General features: G+C 42.7%; 1 protein-coding gene across 1 annotated transcript in view; it reads right to left on the bottom strand.

Annotated features, from left to right (window-relative positions):
* ralgapa1 (Ral GTPase activating protein catalytic subunit alpha 1) overlaps positions 1–24,119 on the bottom strand; it is a 57,844-nt gene extending 33,725 nt beyond the window's left edge. The window contains exons 1-30 of the mRNA XM_070920684.1: positions 23,905–24,119; positions 20,763–20,873; positions 20,562–20,611; positions 19,813–19,870; positions 19,367–19,410; positions 18,680–18,857; positions 18,343–18,458; positions 17,786–17,924; positions 17,470–17,678; positions 16,817–17,140; positions 16,345–16,524; positions 16,176–16,247; positions 15,927–16,075; positions 15,636–15,759; positions 15,045–15,191; positions 14,365–14,455; positions 13,796–13,960; positions 12,273–12,419; positions 10,424–10,627; positions 5,124–5,248; positions 4,749–4,983; positions 4,108–4,293; positions 3,674–3,844; positions 3,355–3,548; positions 3,171–3,269; positions 2,821–2,976; positions 2,403–2,531; positions 2,100–2,225; positions 1,276–1,334; positions 666–774 (exon numbers count right to left, since the gene is read on the bottom strand). Coding sequence (XP_070776785.1) covers positions 666–774; positions 1,276–1,334; positions 2,100–2,225; positions 2,403–2,531; positions 2,821–2,976; positions 3,171–3,269; positions 3,355–3,548; positions 3,674–3,844; positions 4,108–4,293; positions 4,749–4,983; positions 5,124–5,248; positions 10,424–10,627; positions 12,273–12,419; positions 13,796–13,960; positions 14,365–14,455; positions 15,045–15,191; positions 15,636–15,759; positions 15,927–16,075; positions 16,176–16,247; positions 16,345–16,524; positions 16,817–17,140; positions 17,470–17,678; positions 17,786–17,924; positions 18,343–18,458; positions 18,680–18,857; positions 19,367–19,410; positions 19,813–19,870; positions 20,562–20,611; positions 20,763–20,873; positions 23,905–24,010 — 4,203 coding nt within the window. The 5' untranslated portion in view covers positions 24,011–24,119. The remainder of the gene's footprint in view (positions 1–665; positions 775–1,275; positions 1,335–2,099; positions 2,226–2,402; positions 2,532–2,820; positions 2,977–3,170; positions 3,270–3,354; positions 3,549–3,673; positions 3,845–4,107; positions 4,294–4,748; positions 4,984–5,123; positions 5,249–10,423; positions 10,628–12,272; positions 12,420–13,795; positions 13,961–14,364; positions 14,456–15,044; positions 15,192–15,635; positions 15,760–15,926; positions 16,076–16,175; positions 16,248–16,344; positions 16,525–16,816; positions 17,141–17,469; positions 17,679–17,785; positions 17,925–18,342; positions 18,459–18,679; positions 18,858–19,366; positions 19,411–19,812; positions 19,871–20,561; positions 20,612–20,762; positions 20,874–23,904) is intronic.
* Between the last annotated feature and the right edge of the window lie 28 nt (positions 24,120–24,147).

A 24,147-nucleotide genomic window follows, 5' to 3' on the forward strand; every position in this document is an offset into this window, starting at 1 on the left:
ATAGTATGCACAGATATGAAAGCCATAAAATACTGGATCACAGCGGGCTAAACAAGCAACACAGACATTCTCTCATTGTGTGATAATAAACTCCATATAAATATGCAAAAACTGAATGCAAATTACTTTAAAAAAAAAAAACAGTTGCTATGAAAATGTCCAAGAAACATTAGATTTTTACAGTTTACTACTTTAAACCGACATGAATATATCAAACTTATATATTCAATGGGTCATATTATTATAGTTAATCATCAAGTTCTTTTCCTTATGGGATTAATTACTGTTGCCTTTAACTAAAGTAGGCGTAATCAAACATCCAGAGAGAAGAGGAACAGATGTTTCGACACTGCCCGCAGTGTTGTGTGGGTCAGTGTGACAGGCGGCCAATCAGCAGCCTCTTTGATACAGATTCATTGCTTTGGTCTCATCACACTGGATCACAGTCAGAGACTGAGAGAGCACCATGGTCAGCAGGGACAAAGTTTGACACCAAGTCCAAAGGCTGTATGAGATAATCTCACTCAGCTGGGTTGACATGTGACCCTCACAGTTTTATATCTTAATGTTTAGTTCGTGCTTGAAGTTCAGGAAGATGAGTTATATAGCCAGGATGTAACATAACCAAAAGTCTACTTTAAAAGTAGTACAGAGTTGTGACTGACCTTCAGAGTAACACAGATGACGTTAAGAGCGTCTTTAATCTGTGGATGTTGAGTACCGCGAGCCAACTCCTCGCACAGCCAGATACCCAGACTACACAGAGCCACACACCTAACAAAGCAAAACAAACACAATATGAACAAGCTTTCAACACATGCTTGTGTTAGACACGTATGGAAATAGTTACGCATGCAAAGATCCACTCAAATTCTGTATATTGAATGGACAGACGTTTAAAGCACACAGTTTACCCGTGTACTTATAAACCCACCAACTAACAGGAAATAAAAGCATATTGGAAAGCAGTGAACACAAACAGATGTAGTCAGATGTCCTGCTGTTCAATCAACTAATTTCAATTACAAATACATGGACTATTAACAATGTCTTTAATTATATAATAATTCCTTTATCATTATAAAATATGTTCTCCACTCACATTTAGATACATGGCAGTAGAAAAAACATTAGAAACACTTTTTAATAATAATGATATCCAATACAACATCATCACCACCACAAACCATGATCTCTAAAAGTAGACTCCTGTCTAACAAAGTTGCACACAGGTGGTACATAGTACTAGGAGCAGTGCAATAGTACAGTACTCACCTAGCAGGAGCTGAGGGTTCGTCCCTGGCAGAGGTCAGGATGGTTTTGATAACGTGCTCCTAAAAAATGGAGCATATAGACAAACACAGTTTATTAGCCTAATACGAACTATTGGTTATGTGTTGTGCAAATATCTACATACCGCGCAATGTTGCACAGTATGTAAATCAGTGCTTGTTTTTCAGATAATGAGAAAAGTGACTCATGGAATTACATTATGAGTACATGCTGCACTAAATACGGACACACAGGCAAACAGTATAGACACATTCACACATACTTGCTGGTCTCGTCCCTCCGGTCAGTGTTAATGACCGCTTACTGATTCAAAACAAGCTTCTGCCTTGGAGGACACCAGTGTGCGGGCCTGAGATGCTGCCGCGCATGGCATTAACTGTTTACACAGCAGCAGCAGCAGCAACAGCAGCAACAACAACAACAACAACATTGCTCCCATAGCTCTGAACTGTTACCCGAATGACTGATGAGACATTAACCTATTAGTTTGATTCAGAGACCCTCTATGGACAGCAGAAATGTGCGTTACAAGGTTTGGACTGACCTGGATTACACACAAAGTAGATGAAGTTATGTTGAAGTGTTTGACCCTACGCTTTGTGTTAAAAGTATACTGACATGTTTTGATTTAGCAAGAGTGGTGTGTCTGTGATGAAAAAGTAAAAGTTTTTTTTATTTCTCTCTTCTCCCTATTCTGCTTTGGTTCACTATCACACTATCACAAAGAATAACGATGTTACCCACACACAGAGGCGTGACGACTTGTCTCAGCCTCTCAAACCCAAACTACTATTGCTTCCATCTACCTTGACATCAGGGAACTTGGTCAGCACCACGTCTGCTGTGGTGGGATGCAGTGCTGGAAGCTCCCCGTACAAGTTGGGAAAACACACCAGAGATCCAAGCAAGATCTGGGCCTCGACTCTTGGAGCCTGGAGAGTAGGAGACGGAGGGATAGAGACAAAAAGAAAGAAGAGGAAATGCAAATCAAATGAAAAAAAACCCAACACATTTATGTGCAAGCTCGTACTGTACAGGTGTGTCACAGTGTGTTTGCACTGAATAATTGCAAACAACACTGTGCATAAGGGTGTTTCTGTGTTTCTTACATTAAGTGATGAGCAGGCGGTGACTCTAGATGCTGCAATGATGAAGTCCAGGATCAGCATGGTGGCTCCAGGCAGACCGATACTGAAGAACCTGGGACTGCAGTGCTTTATGATGGTGTTCACAATGTCCTGTAGAACCCACAGTATTTTTAAACATACTCCTAATACTATAGCAGCACATTTGCCAAAGGTCCATATTCCATCCCTTAATCTGAAGAAGTATAAACTTAGTAGTAGCAGAAGAGTGATAAGTACAGTATTTACATGTATCTTATTAAAATGAGTGTGGACACAAAAAATACCTGTTATTGTAACTTCTACAAATAAAAAAATGTTGTTTGTTCATGTGTTGTCTTTAAATGTACATTTGAAACCACGTCACCTTCATAACACTCGCACACACCCACAAACACTCTACCTGGTCTTGGTGCAGCAGTCCTTGGTGCATGATGTTGTAGAAGTGTGTGAGAAAGTCTGTGTTCGGGGAGACATCTTGTCGTCTCTTCATGATCCTGCAGATCAACTTGTAGGCATGAAGCTTCCCCTGCTTGTAACGCTCTGTCAGCATGGTGGCCTGGAGGAATTAACACACACACACAGAAGACATACATATGCAAGCAAGATAAGTTGTTAAATGGCCTGTCAATGTGTGTGATGACTTTTTATTTAGCAAACAAGTGCATTTAGATTTCTGTTTTATTAAAGGAAATGAATCAAAACATGGCATGAATATCAGAGGTCCTATAGTGATCCCTGACTCATATGTACCTTAAAGAGCCAGGGGGTGAGGATTCTCAGGGGTGGGATCAGAACTGGGGGCGGGGGAGACGACTGGTTGTCCAGAGAAATGCCCAAATTATCTCTTATCTGAAAAGAAAAGTGTCATTTTTACACAAATCTTTATAGAGTGCCGTCTCATAGTTGTGCAGTAAATGTATGCGTCAGTACACACCTTGGCCAGGTTTTGCCACAGTTCACACAGATAGTCGAAGACCTGGGCATGGATCTCCGGGTCTTTGATGGTATTGACATCCCCCAGGATACCCAGCATCCTCCGCCACATTACCGTGGCAACGTCTGCATGCCATCCAGTTAGAGAGCCACCCGCCATCACACTGCAGTCCTCGCTGGGGAACTCACTGGTTTCTAGAATCAATCAATGAATCAATCAGTAACTCTTGCCTCTCATTCACAGCTGAGACCTTAGCAGAGGGAAGAAAACAAACATACAAGTACATGTTTGAGTGCGTGTGTGTGTGTGTGTGTATTACCCAGGTCATCGGGAGTCTGCAGAACAGAGTTGTGGAGCTTCTGGTCCAGCTGGAGGTGGGTGTGTGAGCGGGAGTGTGTGCGATCAGTGTGCTCTGCTGTCAGCGTGGCAGGAGAGGGCGTCTGGGAGCGAGAGCCCCCAAGGGAATGCATGGGAGAAGCACTCTCAGAACCTGGAATAAGAAAAAAGACATTTGAAAAACAACTCCTGCATTGGAGTTTATCTGAGTAAGGTTTTGTCACATGCCAGGTTGTACAATTGCGATAATTAACACAGCAGTTATATTCACTATGCAGAAAAGCTGATGTTAGTATGCAACTATGTAGTATAATATGTAATATTAAGTCTGTTGGTTTGTGTACAGATGGATATTATCCTTTCTAGGTCTGCTGAAATAATACAGTAGCTAGAGAGATCTTCATGTTATGTACATACCAGTGACAGTGACAGTGTGGCTGAGGCTGCTGGTCTCCGAGTCGAGGTGAAGCGTTGTCAAACTGGCTACTTCGTGTTCTTCGCCGGCCACGCCCCCTCCCAAGCTGTCTTGGTCCAGTGAGCTGGCTCGACCTCCTCCTCCAGATCCAACTCCTCCTCCACATGCTTCTGAACTGAAAGTAAAATCTACCACAAAAAAAAAAAAGTTGCTTACACATTTGCAAGGTTTCCGAATCATGAATCCACAGGACTTAATCTTTACCCTTGTTCCCCCTTAAAGATTATGTTGAAGTTATAGTAATATCAAAAATAAGGTGGGATTTTTAAAAAACTAATTTAAAAGAAGCAGCCAGAAAATTTAGGCTTTGAACATTGAATTGAAGACGAGATGCCTTGGTCCAACAGCTTTGATATAACTTCACCAAAAAGAACTTTACCTTCTTTAACCATTTCACCTTTTCCCTCCTCGTGTATCATCTATCTATATCCCACAGCAGCAACTTACGAGGATCAATCCATCATTTCTTTTCATTTTGACAAGATAAAACATGTACGGCAAACTCAAATTCATAAAACTCTGTACCAGTTCCTCAGTTTGTATATATTAGAGAAAAAAAGACAACTGGAGTTTTGCTCCTTACTGTCAAACTTGCAGGTGGAGTACTGAAAGGCGTTGAAGGAGTCTGACTGGCTGTCTGAGCTGATGACGTCAGAACCGCTGGCACTTGCGGGTGATGTCCATTCAGAGGGAACCCCTGGATCATCGACGGGACGGTGATCGTCTGAGGGTCGGGATCCAGGACCCTGACCTGACTCTAGGAGCTCCGGCAGGTCCCTGGGAACCTCCAGGCTCCCCGGGCTGCTGCCGCGGCGGCCCTGTGTATGGAGAGGGAAGCAAGGTTTAAATGCTATTTCAGTAGGGGCAGCGATTGGCCGAGCTGGAGACATAAAGCTGGGGCATCTGAAACTCTAATCTTTCGTCAGTGCGTGACTGTGTGCATGTGTGTTGTACTCACCGCTGTTCCTTTGGCCCTCAGTCTCTCCTGGATGAACTCATCCATGAGGTCAGAGAAGTTTGGGTTGCTGCTTCCTACGTCGCTTGAGACCGGACGAGCCTTCTGCACCACCTCCTCTTTGTTGACTAGAGGCAGACAGAGATGATATATGATGATAGTCAAAGACAGAGAGTAGTCACGTATACACACACACACACACACACACACACACACACACAGACAGAGAAATGATGGGGGAAACGGATGAAGACTCACAGATGCACACGCAGACGGGCGAGATGTTGACAAATATAAAGAGAAAGAAATGGACAAACACATGATGATAGACAGTGACAGATCCATACCACACAAAACTGAGTAATAACTTTTAGGAGTTTGTAAGATAATTATATAATCAAGTCTGACTTGCTGACAAAGTCCATTAAAGAAGTTTTTTGTACAATCTGTCTATTAGGGAGATGGTGAGATTTTGTTTTTAATTTAGCCTCTTTCACTTCCCAAGACAGAAGCGGTCAGAGACTGTTCACAACTCCTGCAGCAGCATTAGCAGCCGTGGAGTATTTTAATGTTTGCTGCTGATAGTTGAGTGCTCAGGTATCATTGTAAATGTCACAATATCCATACAACAAACTGGAGCTTCTCTCTGAATGTTAAGAGCAGTCCTGATGTGTATGTGCTGTAGGCCTGAAGTAAGCAAAAGCCAACTGTTAAAAAAATTAAAAAGCCACAAAACAGCAGGCAAACCCACCAGCAAAGCAATGCAGGAGTTAATTCACACCATGCACAGAGAGCGAGAGAGAGTATCACCTTGTTAGGTCCAAACAGGCAGCATATCAGAGGCCTACATTAGTGCGGTTAATGTTACGATGGAGTTATGTTGCCGTTAGCTTGGTAGCAATGACAGCGGTCACTGTGAGTTTGTAAACTCTGAGAGCAGAGAGCATCCATCAATCCCAAATCAGATGAGGGTAAATATGCCGCCTACAGTATGAACCAACTAATGGTTAATTGCCCGGAGCTGGCAGAGCCTGGTTACGAACAAATTTCACTATGCTGCACATCTTTGCTTCAAGATTTAAGACTGGAAACTGACACCACTCAAGGGCTTGTCGTCTGTCCCAGATGTGGTCAGATGTGCAACAAAGTTGAAACTTTCCAATCACAGAGGTCAGTGCAAAAATCCCTTTCTGTCATCTACGTTTTAGCAGCTTATTAGAAGAATCGGCGATCATACGGAGGGAACTGAAGTCAGCTGCAAAAAAACTCAACAACTTAATCGATTCATAATTGATTGATCTATTAATAATCCATTTTGGGCTGCATTGGATAACCTTCAAAATTATTGTATATCCCCACTTCCAATTAGCATGTTATTCAGATATCTCTTCAAGCATGGAAGTTAAATACCATAAAAACAGCTGTCTACAGGTGGACTATTGAGTTGTAATGGTTATTTGCCATGACATCACCAACAACTACAGGACGGAGACTTGTATACGCTACAATATGTTAGCCTGAAAAGTATGAGCTCAATCTGTTTCTCAATGACATTACTGTGTCAATAAATGGCCAACAAATAAATACTCACATGCCTACATATACAATGTATTTCACACTGGGACTACAGTATGTAGTATGTGAATTATGAATTATGTCTGTATGTGTTCAGCCTATTTCTGTGTGAGTAACGCCGTCCTCCTATGGAGCTGTGTGTTTAACAATGACTCCCCAAAGCTCTCCAATTCAACACTGTACGCTTTCCTGCTAATTGACAAGCTGCTGAAGAAGCAGTCACTGTTCTTATAAGAGAGATAGCTCAAAACAGAAACACCACAATGGACTATGCTACAACTCGGATAGCTTTGGGCAGCAGAGCACATCAGAGAACTGACAGGCTTGTGTGTCATTGAGTAGCTACAAATGACTGAAAGCTGACGTCTTTTGAAAACAGCACTTTTCGTAGCCAATCAGTACACAGTTCAGTTTAGGAGCCCCTCACTCTTGATTGTAGTTCAGCAAAATAAGCAGCTACTGTGAGGATGCAAAAACAGTATTTGGGAGTGCAGCACGGCACACAACACCGCAGCTCAAGCAGCTGCACCACACTTGTCATTGAACACTCGAATGAGGAATGGGGGCATGGCGTCCTTTCATAGGGACAGTCCCCATGAGGTTGTGTAAGCCCATTCTAATTGGCTGCGCATAGACATGCAGATTTTTAGTACTATGATCTGTGAAGTTTGTGTGGTTGAGCTTACAAAGCCCAGATAGAGGGCTCCACCTGTGTTCATAGAACAAGGATTATGCATAACCATCAGCAGTCAGAGTTTAAGTAGTTCAACACACAGCCAGACAGACAATCGGAGAGTCACAGCACATAATATCTGGTTTAAGTCTGCATGGAGTACCACATGATCGTGGTTGACTAAAATCACTGCAATTGTAAAAGTGGAAAAGTTGCCGTCAATATTGTTGATCCACAATTGACTATCATGTGAAAATAATTCTGGACTCTTCTGTATTATTGTATGTCTCAACTTCCACACATCTGGCACAAAAGTAGACAAACCAAACACACATGTAAACGATTGGTTGGTGGCGTTTGGCTCAAGTTGGCAAGCAACATGCCTGAATAAAGTAGGAAAAGAAAAAAAAATGTGGCTGCGCAACAGTATTTCCACATCAAGACAGGTGATGAATCACTGTGCTCGAATCAAACATTTGACCCTCGAGACAAAATGATTTAAACCCAGTTCTGCAGGTTGCTGCCCCGAGAATTAGAATGAATAGAAAAAGGGTGTTTGTTTATCAATCATCATGTGGCAGTGTGCAAGGCAAATAACCATTCAAAATTGTTGATTTGACAGTGCATACCTTTTCTTATCCATTCAAATTCTATGAGTATGCCACTATCATCAAGACGGCCATTCTCACGAGGTCTCATGCTGCACTCTAGTGGTCTGAGAATGAACTACAACAACAGGTTTAAACTACATATGAAAGTAGAAACTAGTGTTTGCTCTCCTAAAAAGAAGTAACATTACTTTATAAACTCAACTTTCACATCTACACATGTAAATATAAATGTAACAAGGCTTTGATGGAAAATGCCACAAATCATTTGGGAGCTTTCTTGAGGATTATGTATAGCGGACAGTTGTGTTTTTCTGTGGACTGTCGTTTCCTCCTGTGCAGCTGAAGAGGGGCCGGAGTCCGGGGAGGAGGCGAAGGAGGCACAAGGAGGCCGCATGCAACATCGAGGAGAGGGAGGAGGAGGTGGAGAAGAGGGGAAGGAGGAGAGGAGGTTAAGATCCCAAAGCCCTTAGAAGAAAGAGGACAGGAGGAGGAGGGAGGGGGCTTCCGAGGTAGAGGAACAGGTGGGAAGGTATGGGAGGAGGTGGGGGGTCCTTGACAGGAGGCAGGCTGGAGGAGGGGCTACGTTCAAGAGGAAACACATCAACAGGGAGTTTGAATTTCAGTCCAGCAGCAAGATGATGAGTGTCAGCCAAAAAATATCATTCCATCATAACAAACCAGTTAAAAACAGCCAAAAAGGAAAAGAGAGTTGTTGGTGTTTGTGTGTTGGTGAGTATTTGTCTTTCCAAAGTTGTTGTTGTATCTGTGTCCTTTGTGAGCGCTTCGTTCGCTGCAATCCTCACCTGGCGTAGTCGTCTTTCGTCCAAAGTAGCCCAGGACATGGGAGTAGAGTTCTCTTAGTGATGCGTCACCCATGGCTGTGCGGCCCTGCCGCTGTGGTGACGAGCCTTGGGACGACCCCTGACCTCGGGGCCGGGGCTTCGAGGACAGAGCGTGAACCACAGTCTTATAGACACCACCAAGAAGCGCCCCCTGGTGATGTCTTGAGGCAGTGCTGCCGGGCTCCTGGGAGCGGGAGCGGGAGACTCGAGATCGCAAGGCAGAACGCCCCAAACGGCCACGCACCCCCGACGACACGCCAGAGAAACCTGAGCTGCTTAACAACACCTCTGAGTGAGCCTCAGAGCCCAGGTTGGACCCCACACAGGATCCAGGATGCTTGTCCTTGTCCCCTCCAGTCCCAGCCCTATTTTCCAGGCCTCCAGACAGTGCTGTGTTTCCTGCCCCGCTGTTATCCGTAGCAGTCCCAGAGGCTAATTTCTCATGTGCCCCTGCTCTATGGCTAATACCAGCCACAGAGCCAAACTTACCTGCAGCCCCTGCTCCGAGCTTTGCCCCTGACCCAGCTCCGGCCCCAGGCCTCTCCCCAGCTGAGTGGCTGTGCGTGTGGAAGTGACTGAGGCGGCGCAGCCTGGCTTTCCAATGGGCCTCTTTACTCTCAAGGGGATTGTGGAACTGGACTGACTCAGTCGAGGGCCGGAAGCTGACATGAACCCCCCCAGAATGGTGCCTCTTGGTGCTAATACGGGACATCTTGGCTTTAGCTGGGTCTGAAGTTTGGGGAGTTTGATTTGATTCAGTGCTAGACTCTACTGTGTTAGTGTCTCTAATTAAACTGGACCTCTCTTTTGCTGCTGCCTCTTCCTCTTCTCCTATTTCCCTCCGCGCATCACAGTTCCCCTCCCATTCCGCTGCCCTTCCTGTATTTCCTCCTCCCTTTTTCTCCCCAGCATGTCTCTCTAAGCTAGCACTACTCCTAGCATTAGGTGATGGCCACTGGCACTGCAACTCCAGGCACTCATAGATGCTCCGCTGCTCTGCCTCATTCTCCTCTGTTGAATCCACACTGCTATGTCTCATGGATGTACTTACCTGTCTGTCCTCTCTCACCACCTGTCTTGCCTCTCCTACCTGCCCAGTGTATTCTATTTGTGTTCTAGCTACCCCTGTTTGCACAGGTACAGGTAAAGTCACAACACTGTTTTCTAGTGCATGACCAGGACTATCTCTCTCTCCAGCCTCCTCCTTCCTCTCACCTCCTTTGTGAGTGAGGTAGTCCCTAATAGAGGAGAACAAATCATCCTCCTCTCCCCCAGCCCCCATTTCACCCTCCTCTGCATCGGTTTCCTTTTCAGATGAACAGGTGAAGGCAGAATCCCAGTCGCTTACCCAATCACAACTAGAACCTTGGCCTTGAGAGCCAATCTGGTGCCAGAACTGGTCATAAACACTACCATCATCTTGTCCCTCTGTAGACAAGGAGACAGCACCATTGGAGAAAGTAAAGGGGGAGGGAGAGGGGGAGGTAAGGGGGTGTGGGAGTGGTTGAGCTGCGTGGCTGTTGACTACGAGTGAGGAAGAAGTTGTGGAGTGGTGGTGGGGGGGATTGGGGATCGAAGTGGGATCCCTCTGGGGGTCTTCACCTTTGACCCGCTCGGCGATGAAAGGCTCCATGATGTCAGAGGCACTGCTGCTCCTTGCGAGGGAGGAAGGGGCTGGGGCATCCAGGTCACAGGCCACTCCCTGGAACACCTCAGAGCAGGAGGTGGGAGGGGCCTCATCGCTCTGGGAGGAGTGGCGCATCCGAGAGGTGAGGGATGTCAGCGTGATTGGCGGGTCCTCAAGGTCTGGTAATTGGGGGAAGATGACAGCAAGGTTAGTCAAAGGCTAAATGAACAAAGATCCAAGATACGGAAATATAAATCTGCACACAAACACATAGACCCAAAAACATAAAGTATTATAAACATGATCAATATTTGGTTGGATAGCTAGTTAGATTTCATACATTTAAAAAAAATAATAATAAAAAATAAAAAACACACTGATATTATTATATTATTTATTTTATTGTAGCGTAAAAGGAGTGAACATAATTTATGGCCCTTAATCAAGTCACCATATCATGGTCATTAGCTGACTTCGCCTAGAGAGATAAGAAGTAAACTGGATTCATATCAGACATCCCACTGTTAATCATCAAGCTGGGATGTGGATCTTAAAATGAAATCTGTTCATCTGTTGTTAAGCCTTAGTATAAAAAGGAGAAACTCATAAACTCATTCAGGAGTGAGGTCAGTGAGGACAACAGCAACTGACTTGTGGTCACATGATGAGTAACAACATCCTTTGAAAAGACAGATTATGCTAATTCATACCACAAAGAGCATGCACTCCCTCCTTTCCTTGTTGAGAGATCACGTCTTTGGATTGTAAGAAAACCATTATAGTTAATATCTTCCTCGTCTATAGTAATATTTCATATGTCCATTTGGCAGTTTTCACTTTGATTGGATGTCAAATTGTAAATAAATGGCAACTTTTATAGAGCTGTAATCATCTAAGAGACACACTCACACACACCAGAAGTAAACAAGTCAACAAAAAGTAAAACAATATCTAAGTAAAATCACTCTCGCAGAGGATATGACAAAGTACAATAATCACCATTGGCAGAAGAAAATAATTAAATGCCACCCCAAGAATAAATGGCATCAAATTAAATGTTACACGACATCAGTGATAGGGAGATCTACGAGAAGGGCCTGGGGGAAACAAATGCTTATAATAGGCAGAAAATACTGCATGCAGAAGAAACAACAGTTAAAGAAACGACAGAGGGACATGCATGTGTGCGGGCCGGTAGACAAGTAAAAGATGCAGGTTAACAGGCCGAGAAACAAGCCAGCAGACAGGAAAACAGGTAGGTCAGGTTCCATGCAGACATGTTAACAATAGAAACAGAGAAACCAGAGCTGTCTCTATCTACCTGTAAGACAATTCCAAGTTATATCAAATAGTGAAAGACGACAAAATGACAGATATCATTCTTTGGTATCGGCATGGCAATGTTTCACTCTCTCACAAGGCAAAATTCAAAGTCATAGACAGTATTGAGACAATGTGCCAACTTGGAAAACTAACTCAGCTCTTCTCTAAATGTTCTGTATTTTCAAAATGACAAAGATGACATTTAAGTGGGTGATACAATGTGATTTGATCATCCATTTGTCACATGCAAAATGTCAAGCGATGCTGATCAGATGACTGCACAGCTTCGGGACAATAATGCATCTTTCCCAGTTACAGGTCAAACAGGGAAGGGTTGTATGATTCCTGATGGAGGACATGCAAAACGGTTGCTTCAGAAGAATAGACAGTCAGAAAAATTGATAGACGGAGACGAGACGACAGGCATAAAGTTTCAGTTTCTGACAGACGTACAGACAAGTAAAGTTTTCCAGGCAGGCAGGTAGTGCAAAGAGTGTGTACCTGCCAGCTGGTCGGCAAGGGGGGGTAGAAAAGGGTGGTGGTGGTGGAGGAGGACAGGAAGAGGCGGAGCCAGAGCAGGAGCACTCTTAGCACTGCGGATAAAGGCTGAGGACAGCAGAGAGTCCCCCGTAGAACAGCTACGCAGGGCTGAAGAGGTGGGAAGAACAGATAGAATGGAGACAGAATAAGGGGGGGGGTGAGACAGGAAAGGAAAGCAAAGAAGGCAGCAAGAGGGGAAAAGAGGGTATTAACGAAGTGACGGAAGTAAGGTGAAGAGGTCAGTGGAAGAAAGGTGGACGTTTGGGTGAGGATGGAAAAGTGAAAGGAATGAAAACAATGCATGACAAAAAAAAATAGTAGACAGAGAGAGAAAAAGTAAAAACAAGTAAAATTGAAGAAGGGTTGGAAGGAAAAAATAAGAGAGAAAGAAATGATTTATGGGGTAGAGACAAGAGAGACAGGGAGGGTGAAGGAGGAGTGAGACAGGGTTAGCTCCGGAGGAAAGACAGTGAGACAGTGAAGAGGCTGGTGGCAGCTCGGCACTCTGGTCAGCTCAAATCTCCTCTGAGGACCACGATACACAGGAGCACTACATTTTGTAATTTTTACATATTTATCTTGCAGTCACAGCAAAATGAGGTTGTCCGCATGATGGACACACATCGAGTGGTGCTAAATCACATAAAATGCAGCTTTCTATGTCCTACAGACACCCTGCTAACAGTGCACTTTTACTCGGAGTCCACTGTGGTATCCAAAACATTTCTTATCATTTCCTACCCCACTCTGTCAGTTTATGCATGTACCATCACTGACAATATTAATTACAAAATACTGTAATTAATAAAAGGAAAACATCTAGTGGCAGGGGAAATGTGAAAAGAAATACATTTGGTTGTGTGTATTGTAGTTTGAAAGAGTTGCTGATACATGCTTTTTAAGCAATTTAAGAAAATGCATGTGTATCCTATCTCTTATTTTTCCCCCAATATGTCTGGCGTGTAATATTACCATTTCAATTTTTTTTGCATTGCAAAAAGTTTCCACTTTTGATGAATTATCAGCTCCACGAAATATCCCCATTAAGCTCAATTTTCAACATCGCATCTTCATCTTCTGACTTGTTTGCATCATGAGTCGTTGTCATCTTGCTCTAAGCTTGGGCTGCTATTTTAGTACACTGTGACGTTACGACCATTTCTTCCACACGAATGGTCACAGTTGAAGGCTTCACATAAACACGAATCTACTGAGGAGGAGGAATGACAGTAAGCATACGCCACAACAGGAGGGGGACAGAGGAGGACACGCCAAGTCAAATAAAACTGACTCAAGAAGAAAGAGAAGCTATCTAAAGTGCGCTGAGGAAAGAGAAGACACCAGTTTTTTCCCCAATGGCGTTTCTCTTCATCACTCACATGCCAGCCAGTTACTGCTATGAACATGACTAACAGCAAAGTTTCCTTGGCCTTTAAACTTCACACACAGCAGGAGGGCCGTCGTGAGGAGGAAGGGATACTGACCTACAGTCTTCTGGCGGACGATACTCCTGGCCTTTTCGATGCCTGGTGACCCAGCGGTGGTGGCGCTTCGCTGCCTCATGGCTGCCGCCTGGCCTGGTTGGTCTCTGCTCCAGCCTTTAGAGAAGGAACGATCCACAATCTGTCGTTGGCCCTCTGAACCTATACCTGGTGTAGACGGATGGAATGGGACATAATACCTCAATGCACATTTAATGGCACTTATTTCAGGACATATGTTACCTCTAACTGATACAGATGTGATGCACATTTCTCTGTTCTTTGGTATTTTGTAATTATGTGTACATTTTCATATTGTCCACCCTACATTTATTTTGTGATAACTTTGCTTGTGGTCAACTGCTGACAGCAAAAGTAAGAAATTGTAGGAATTGCAGAAAGTGTAACTTTTAGATATGAAACGAAGGATTATGTTGCGAAGATAGATTGTAATTATCTTATATCTTAATACTTGCTGTTGTCTTGGGATTACATGATGGCTGTATTTCAGATCCGCTGGTGGGAAGTTCTGCATGTTTTTATACAAGGGCTATAAAGGATGACTGACCAACCTTTTCCTTTATGTTTCTTCTGTTTCTGTTCACTGAGTTTGTCCAGAGGCAGCTCATTCAGATCGACACTGTACAGGTTCCTGGCCAACACCTAAGACACAAAGACATACGCACTGCTTTAACACTTTCACGTTTATGTTACCATACTGGTGTCAGTGCAATACATATATAGTCATACACAATAGTGCAATACATACATATATATATATACATACATACATAAACATTGCTATTATTATTATATATTTTTAACTTTTATTTTTCCCTTAAATATTGTAAATGTGTATATTTCTATTTTCTATTTCTTATTTTTTAGATTTTGTACATACTTTTATTTCTAAATTTATGCTACTTTCTACTCTTGAATGGGAGCACCGGCACTGTACAATTCCCCCCCGGGGATCAATAAAGTATTTCTGATTCTGATTCTGGTTAAGATGGCAGCAACGTAACTGTTCTGACTAAAACTAGTGGTGATTTTTCATATGCCGAGGGAGAATGGAAATATGCATATGATAGGTCTCATTATCATTCATAACAAAATGTCCAATTCTCAGTCAAGGCAGCCAACACTTTGTGTTAAAAACACCAAATGAATTTATATCATTCATATCCATACGCATATATGGATGGTGGATATAATGCTTGGAGGATCACATGATTACAATAACTTTCAGTACCTTGGTGAGGGTCTCCATGGTGAGTGACCACTCAGTGACCAGTTCGTCCCAGCAGGTGAGAGAGGAGAGGACGCAGAGGAGGTCGTCCCACAGTTCTCTGCTGATGTAGACGTTTAAGTTCCCCTTAATCCAGGCTACTATCAGCGTCTGCGCAGAGAGAGGGGATTCAATGATATCTTAAATTAGAAAAGGTTGTATTCCAGCTCTCTACTCATCAAAACTAAATACTAGTCAGCTGGTTCAGCACTATTAAATTTCATTAAGGTCTTCAGAAAATAATTTCTTTTTACTGTGTTTACTAACATTACTGTATTCCAAATAGAAGTGATGAAGGCCCCTGGATACATGAGGTCCCAAGACCAAGATCATATTCAAATAAACGACTCCTTCATAAGATGATTACAACGTCGCCATGAATGCAGCATGTGCTTTTACATCATTCATGTGGATAATAATGTACCACAGAGACAACATTGTCTCCTTCTACCGCACAGACAATACTCTGGATAATACTGTACAAAAATACAAAACTGTATGTTTGGTATGCATAAAAACATATCTGGCCACCTTGATTTAGTGATAGTAATGTACCTGAAAGATAGGTCCAGCCAGTCTGCCTGACAGTGTGTTGTTCTTCTTGCCCTGGGGCATGATGGACGGAGGTCTTTTCATCACCGACTCGGTCACCCTCAGCAGAACCAGTAAGACTTGCTCCCTACAAACAAATAAAGTAAAATACAAGCAGATGTGACGGAAGCTTTAAGAACACGATTCTCCTGAATTGTATTTAGATGGCGTTTTATTTGCGTCTCCCAGTCCACAGTCAAGTGTGATTCATTGTGTATTTGGTGTCTGTGCAGCTTCTTTTTTCTTTTTGTTTACCATGTTTTCTGGTCCATGGTCTCATGCATGACAAGGCTGCGGTAGATGTTCAGGACTCGCTTGCACATGTCGACATGCTCCTCTAAAAGGATCTTGATGTCGTTGGCAGGCTCCAATAGGAAAACATTGGAGGAGTGGGTGATAAATACCTGAAAAGGGGACAAGCAGTCGGGATGTAAAGGATGATTCTACGAGGTAAAGTAACATCAGTAACAAGACACTGTGTGTGTGTGCGTGTGAGGATCATACCTGTAGTGTTGTCTGAACTCCAGCATGAACACTGTACTCCAGCAATTCACTGTCAACCACCTTGTTCATCCCCTGAGGAGACAAAACACACACACACAAATCACTATATATAGATCTGTTTATTTTAAGCATTTGAGGATTATATTACTGATTTCAGGTAATTCCTCACCTCATCCTCCTTGTCTCCGTGCTGAGAGCCTGAATCCAGGCTGCTGGCTGTGGCTATGGGATAGGGGCCCTCCTCTGGCTCCTTCATAAACACCGGCCTGTCCTCCATGGAGATCCACTCCTGGTAAACACGGACCACTTTACGCATGGCTGCAGCTTCGCACATGGGAAGGAGAAACGCCTATTTTGGTAGAGACAGACAGAAATATTAACAGGTAATATTTGCTAACATATTCTTTAAAGCATCCTGTGAAACAAAGATGGCTGTAAAAGACCAAGTGACATGTACATATTGTATGAAGAACAGTTCAGACTAATGATCCAGTAATGCACGTAAAATCTTAGAAAACACCACCGAGACCCACTCCAAAAGCAGAAGTAATGTTACATTAGTAACTGGTAGTGCTAGTCAAAGGTTTGACACATCGCAACTGTCAGTCACATAACGTCCCCACTCCCTGCTTCTGCTTCACCTGTCTGAAGATCTCCGTGATGAAGTTGACGTTGGTCCTGGAGCTGGTCAGCACTCTTCTCACCACCTCCATGTCCGTCAGCTGCTCTTCATCCATGGAGCAGAGTGAGGAGGAGCTGGGTTCCCTCTCTGTCAACGTGGATGTGTTGGAGTGGCTTTGTTCGGGCTCCCCCCCAGCTCCTGGACCCATAGATATCCCCATGCTGCCCCCGCCTGAACCGGACGAGCACCCACTACCTTCCAGGTGGCTGTCGGACCGAATCCCACCTCCACTGCTGTCGTCTGAGCTGCCTGCAGAGCGAGCTGCCAGTCCGGCTGCGGCTCGCTGGAGGTGAACATTTGGGTTACACAATGAGGTGAGAAAATAAATACAAATCAGTCAATCTTTTATATCTGGTCTGTCCACATGACTATTTGGATAATCAATTAATATTGGATCTTTTTTTATTAAGAAAAACTGCCAAAATTCTCTGGTTCTCGCTTCTCTAATGTAATTATTTCCTGTTTTCCTTTGTCGTTCAATAATATATAATATATAATCTGCAGATTCATCGATAATGCGGCAGCCCTACATATTACCACCAAAAACAAAAGGAACTTCCCAGTGACTTGAACCATGCTTGGCACACTAATGCAAAAATATGTATTTGTTACCTGTATGTTCTTGGGGACGTTCTCTCCCTCTGTTCCCGGGATGTGTGTGTGTGTGTTGGGTCGTGGCTCGAGCCAGAAGGAAACCAGCCAGCGGACGAAGATGACTCGGGCCTGAAGTAAGCTCTCCTTGGTGCAGTACAGCGTTTCACCGCCATCTTGCTCCCTGCGCACCACGCTGTAGTAGGGCTTAGGACGCATCTGAGGCACGTCTGCAGGGGAAGAGGAAAACCTTTATTTATGTGGTCCATGGTTACAATAATACAATATTACTGTTCAATGTGTTCCAGCAGCTATTAAAAGATCTAATGCAACTGACCCAGTATTGGGTTGTAGAGGCTGGTTTCCATGGCGAAGTTGGGAAAGATGTGAGGAAGGTAAAACTTCCTGAAGTGGCCAAAGAGGAAACTGAAGCCGCGTTCATGGTTCTCTTTACAACGCCACTCAAGAGACTTGGCCTGGTGGACACACGCACCAACACAAAGACAAACAAGCTTGTGTTATAAAGAGAACATAACGCACACAAAACAGGGTCAGGCAGAGAAGAGCACCATTGTTTTAAATAGAGAACGTTATCAGTGTGTGTGTGTGTGTGTGATAGCAACAAGAAGAAGAGGAAATAACAGAACAAAGTCTGTATGTGTCAATAAGGGATGACATTTGTATTTGAAGACGTTAATGATACCAGTAAGGGATCGAATGAATACTTCATCTACCATCAAGTTTCTATACATCATAGTGTAAGCCAATGACAGAGCTAATACCTGATTTCATATATATATGTTTAGCATTAGTGGCATTAGTAAAGCATCACAACATTTGCAAAAAGTGTATTTATGTGGTGTTAGCTGTGTTAGTAAGGAATGATGATAATACCTGGTTTACCATGTATTTGAGTAAAGCTTCTAAAAAGTAAGCAGTGAGGTCTTCCTGGTTCTTGTCACCAGACTGGGGAGGAACCAGTGGAGTGATCTCTTCTGGGGTAACCTGAGCTGCAGGGGGGGAGGGGGGGGCAGGGAGATGTGATGTTTATATTACAATGATTGCTGCTAAATATGTTGTCATTTGTCCAATCTCTGTATACATTCGGGACTCTAAATAAACCAAATCTTAGCCAAGAGGTTACATCTTGTCAGGTTTTTTAATGATAGCAGAATGAGCCCATTTATCAATCTAACCCCACTTTCTGTGTGTGTGTGTTTCTTCTACTAACTCTCTGTTAAACTCAGCGGTGGGTTGATCAGAGTGTCCAGGGTGCGTGGGGTCCCATGGCAGAGTGGAGCTGGGAAGCCAGGAATCAAACAGGCAAACATGCAGAGCTGCTCACGCTCTGCATTACTCTGTAATGCCTGCATCCACAGCAAGAACAAGCGCACGCCTTCGCGACGGATCTACAGCGTAGATGAGAGAGGGAGAGCATAAGAGAAACCTTAAGTAGTACACATTACTAGTTTAGTCTTTTCCAACTTAAGACTACATTTCTCACTGACCGTCATTAAGATGAAGATGGTAAGATGGTAACATCTGATTACAGCCAAACTGAACTTCTGACGTAATTTGAGTAGTGAAGCTGTAATTAACTTGTACATAATAATAATAATAATAATAGTAATAATAATAGTAATACAGTAACTTTCCCACAAAATGGGAAACGATGTGCACATTGTAAAATGTAGTATAAATGCCAATAGAGGCTGACAATCATATCGTCACAATCTCAGTCATCTCAGAAACATTCATGCAATCAGAATGTATTGATGCAAAGATGCAAGCCTTCTCCTTTTTTTTAATTTACAAGAGAAGAGGCTGTAAAGGTCTCCTTTAGGAGGCGGGGTGGATTAGGATCTCGGGGCTATGATTGACAGGTTGACACAGAGTTACCAACGAATCAAAGCAGTACCTTCAGAGAGTTTCCAGTGTGCAACAGCTTCTTGAGGATCAGCCCTGAGAGAGAAAGACAAAGTCAGCCTGGTCATTTCAAACTGCAGTGCACAGCCAATCTAATTTAAGGTGAGCCAGCCCTGAGAACATTAAAAGCTGTTTTTACATACTTTTGTGATGGTGAAATAAATGTGTTGCCAAACTGCAGCACAGACATTTTAAGGAAATTGAAACACATTTGCCAAATATATATTGATGTTGATAACGAAAACAGTTTGACAACCCCAGGACTAATGTAAAATATACATTACATGAAATCATCTATCATGGAAGTGGCTGAACTGTCCAAAACTGGTTAAACCTGATTCAAGAACACATAGTTTGCCGGGGCGATCTGATCTGCTGCACTCCTGTATAACATCAACTGTAACATGTGGCTGAGGGTTTTCTCTTTGTGCGAGTTACCGATGCTGTGGAACTGCCACCGGCTCTGGATTCTCTCTGGCAAGAGCTGGAGGATTTTCTGGAGAGAAAAAAATGCTATATGAGTACATTTAAGAAACAATAATTATATATATACTTTACTTTATATTATATACTATAAAATCTGCCCTAATTTTAACAATACGTATCAGGGGAAAACCTGTATTAAGCACATTATTATTTTCCCTTTACCTTTATTTCTTTCTTTCTGTGAACTTGTATATTTGTAAATTACAGTTGTTTTTTTTAGTTTTAGTAGTTTTTTATAACAGTCTTTATTGTTTTTATTTATTATGTCTTGATTTTCTACTTATGTCTCTATTGCACTATCCTGTATGCTGCTGGAACGATGCAAATTTCCCCGCTGAGGGATTAATCAAGGATTATTTTATATAATCTTATCTTATTTTATTCAAGTACTCACTGGACTTGTGCTTTGCCGAGCCTTGTTTGGAATTTAAAGTGTGTGGAGGGCCAAATGGAGGTCAGTAACACACACACTGACTGACTCTGCTATCTTATCCTGACTACTCTAAGCACCGCCACCCAGTTCTGAGTGTTGCTAAATGCCAGTGGTCTTAGTCTGAGGTCAATGCCAGCTGGTGCTGAGGTACTGACCAAGACCACCTACAGCAAGAGCTCCACTCTGTAGCCATGCTGCATCAAACATTTAGTAAGAGTTTTCTCTAGATTTCCATTTTAATAACACATTTGCAATAATATTGTATTACCTCAAAGATGAAGAGGATTGAGTCCAGCTCCTCCCTCTGAGACTTGTGACCTGAAAAACACACACACAAGCTTGAAAAAAAAGCACAATGATATGGCTACACAGTAATGATACATTAAGTTATTTCGACCCTGTGAATGCTGACCAATCAGAGCTCATCTTAATTGTTTGGTTCTTGACTTTGACAGTGAGTAAAACTTACCTTTTTGCTTGAGGCTGACCTCAATGGTGACAAAGTTCTCAAAGAAGACATAGTAGATATGGGAATAGTTCAGGTCGAAGAACTGTTTCAGCTCTGAAGGCTCTGCATTTTCTGGAAAATGAGTGAGAAGGGAAATAAAGCTGAGAATTAACCAACACACACACTAAGGAGAAGAACACCAAGGTTAACTCAAAACTACCCCCACCCAACACACACATTCAAATCAGCACATGTGCTTCTCAACTTGAGCCTCAAATCAGTATTCAGTCCGAGAAAAACTGAAAAATGAAATATAGCAACAAAAACATCTGAGGAAATGGAGACAACAATGAACATCTAAGTAATGTGATTTTGAAATGGACAGTTAAACCAGTTATAGGCTCTTTTCTATCCATTTTTAGTCCAAATGTTTTAGACTAAGAAGTCTAAAAATATCCACAACAATGAGAAAAAAAATCCTGTTGTGAAGACAATACAATTCTGGCTTTTCATCACAGGAAGTATATTTGAGTAATGGGTCCCAGCTACAGTTTCAGATATCCTGCTCTACAGGAAAGTTCACCTTTATGGGTTCTGGACTGAATCTCTGCCTCAACACCTCTGGCTGTCATTAGGAAGGAGACACACTGACTCAGACACGGAGCTAAAACACACGCTCATACTGAGAATACAACCACCACTATAGTTCAGGGTCAAAACGGAAAGAAAATACACGAGAATGTACACAGGTACACACACACACACACACACACACACACACACACACACACACACACACACACACACTCACACTCAGAGGAGCCTCTGGTGATAGTCTCTGGGTTTGTTTATATGAAGTCTGAAAGCTGAACTCTGCCACACACACACACACACACACACACAGAGGCCTGTGTTCCATGCCATAGTGGTTGGCCTTGTAAGGTCTTAGTGGCCGAGCTGAGTGTTTCTATCTTTTCCTCTGGGGAAAGGGGGACATTCTTGAAACAACATTTCTCACTAATTTAAATCTAATTTAAATTTAATAAATAATAAAACAATTTAAATCTAATTTAAATTTAATAAAGTCACTCTTCACATGCATTGGCATTGAAGTATCAGGTAATAGCACTGAATCCTATTTCACTTCAGGCCTCAGAAGTTTGAGATGACCAAAGTTACATTTACCTGCTGTTCTACGTCACAGTCAAGTGTGAACCAGTAATCTGTAAAATGACCTGCTTTACTCTGAGGTTTCCATAACGGTCTGGTTTCTGTTTTTACCCAGACTACAACTATACTCTGAATAAGAAAATGCCATTAAAACTTAAACAAGTGCTTTTGCAAACTTTCAAGTAACAACAAGTTCCTCAAGGGATCATCATGGCAGGAACAGAAAGACAGAGTTTGACCTCTAATAATGGAAGGAAATTCTGACCTTGTAATGTGATATGGAGGTGACATCTTCTGTCATTAAATGGACTAAGCTCAATAGCTTACAATACTGTATTATTTGGGCATCTGAGCATCATCCTCCATAAAAATGTAGTAGGACCAGCTATTTGTTTTTAGGTCTGGCATCAACAGCAGGGCCAAACAGGGCCGGGGAACAGTTACTTAATAACCTGACTGCATCAAAGGGATTGCAAAGCGATGACATAGCTTCTTGTTGAACCTTTCAGATCAAGTATGAACTATTCTATTACAAAACTTAAATTATCCAACACTCTTAGTGCTCACTCTCTGTTTCCCACAATGGCAAAGGTAAACATTTTCCAGGGGATGTTTTTTTGCAGTTTTCACGAGAATGACAGCTACATGAACAACATCAGCAACATGGACATGTAGTTCTTGTTGTGAGGTATATTATTTAGCCTGCTTGCTTTCCAAGTGGCATTATTCCAGTCATCAATTCTTATCAGTGCTGCAACTAATAGTGCCCACATGCAATTTCTTGAAGTGGTGGTCTGGCACCGTGGTCGTTAAAAATGTGCTGTTAGCTATTGTTCAGCTGTCTGAGCATGCCTTCCCAAACAATGTGACTGCAAGTGTGTTCCTGTGTGCGTGTCTCTGTGATTGTTATCAAGGTTTTGTGTTCCCCATAGAGCACAGAGAGGGGGCACGCCCCTTCTCTCTCAGTCCAATGCGCGCGTATGCGTGTGCGCGCACCTACACACACACACACACACACACACACACACACACACACACACAAACATAGAGCCCAGTAGCTCTTACAATAGAAACAGGAAGTTGAGCTACTGTAGAGACACAGAGAGGAAGTAGTAGAGGCTGTTTCCCTCTCCGGTCTATGTGTGTTTTTGTGGGTGTGTACATGTGTGAGAGAAAGTGTGCGTCAGTGAAAGATATACACACACACAGGCACTCACAAAGCCATCACTTATTCATACCCATTACCCTGTCATCCTCCCACACATTTAAAACACTGCAATTTGTGTTGTGTTGTAACACATCTTAACACATGTTAAAAAAAAACAAAAAAACATTTCTCACACTCCAGGTCTTTGTCCAGCACTCAGTCACACCCCTGGAGAAATCACAACACCCTGACTAACAGCGTGTAGCACCACTGTGCTTAAATTCTACACAGTCAGCTTCATACACACACACACATGTTCTCACACGGTAAGAAAAATACAACACAGGATTCTCCTATACGCAGAGACGCTAAGTCAAACTCAACTGAAAAATCTGTCAATGTATTGAATTGTCACTTGCTCACAGTATAAAGCACGTTTTTAAACCCTCTACTAACTCGGTAGATTATGTTGAGAAGATACAGCTGTCTACTTATAGACACCTTCCACTTTTAGCCTGTACACACAAGGCTCATTATTGCCCATCACATCATTCTGAGGGAAAAGGGGGAAAACAATAACTTTAAAGATGAACGAATGTGGAAAAATTATGAGTGATCAAATATTTTGCAATGGACTTCATGAGAGATGCCGAATTGATGAGTGGATACTGAAAGATCTGACATGGTCTAAAAGTTTGTTATGAAAAAGGCTGTGTTTCTGTTTACATGCAAGGCAACTTTGAATCTCATTATTTTCTACATGAGTTTGGTGTGGCATTCCCTGTATACACAGACTGGCACGTAGAAGCTAGCGTGTTAGCTGCTTAATGATGATCTTTAACTTACCTATGACTATTCTGAGATGTTTCAGCCTCGTCAACACGTCCTTCTTTGGGTCCAACACTTTCTGTGTTGATTTTTTAACGTCTCCATGAGGTTTTTTGGAGAACATTCCTGGGGCAGGAGACACAAGAATGCGATGGTAGACAGCAAGGAGGAGCTAGCTGTGTAGCAGCCTTTAACAGCCTCAGCGAGCTTTAGTCTTCAAACTATAACGAAAAACCGTGGCTCCTGGGTCATTTATTAACG

The sequence above is a fragment of the Enoplosus armatus genome, chromosome 15 (assembly GCF_043641665.1).
Source record: "Enoplosus armatus isolate fEnoArm2 chromosome 15, fEnoArm2.hap1, whole genome shotgun sequence".
Classification (NCBI taxonomy): domain Eukaryota; kingdom Metazoa; phylum Chordata; class Actinopteri; order Centrarchiformes; family Enoplosidae; genus Enoplosus; species Enoplosus armatus.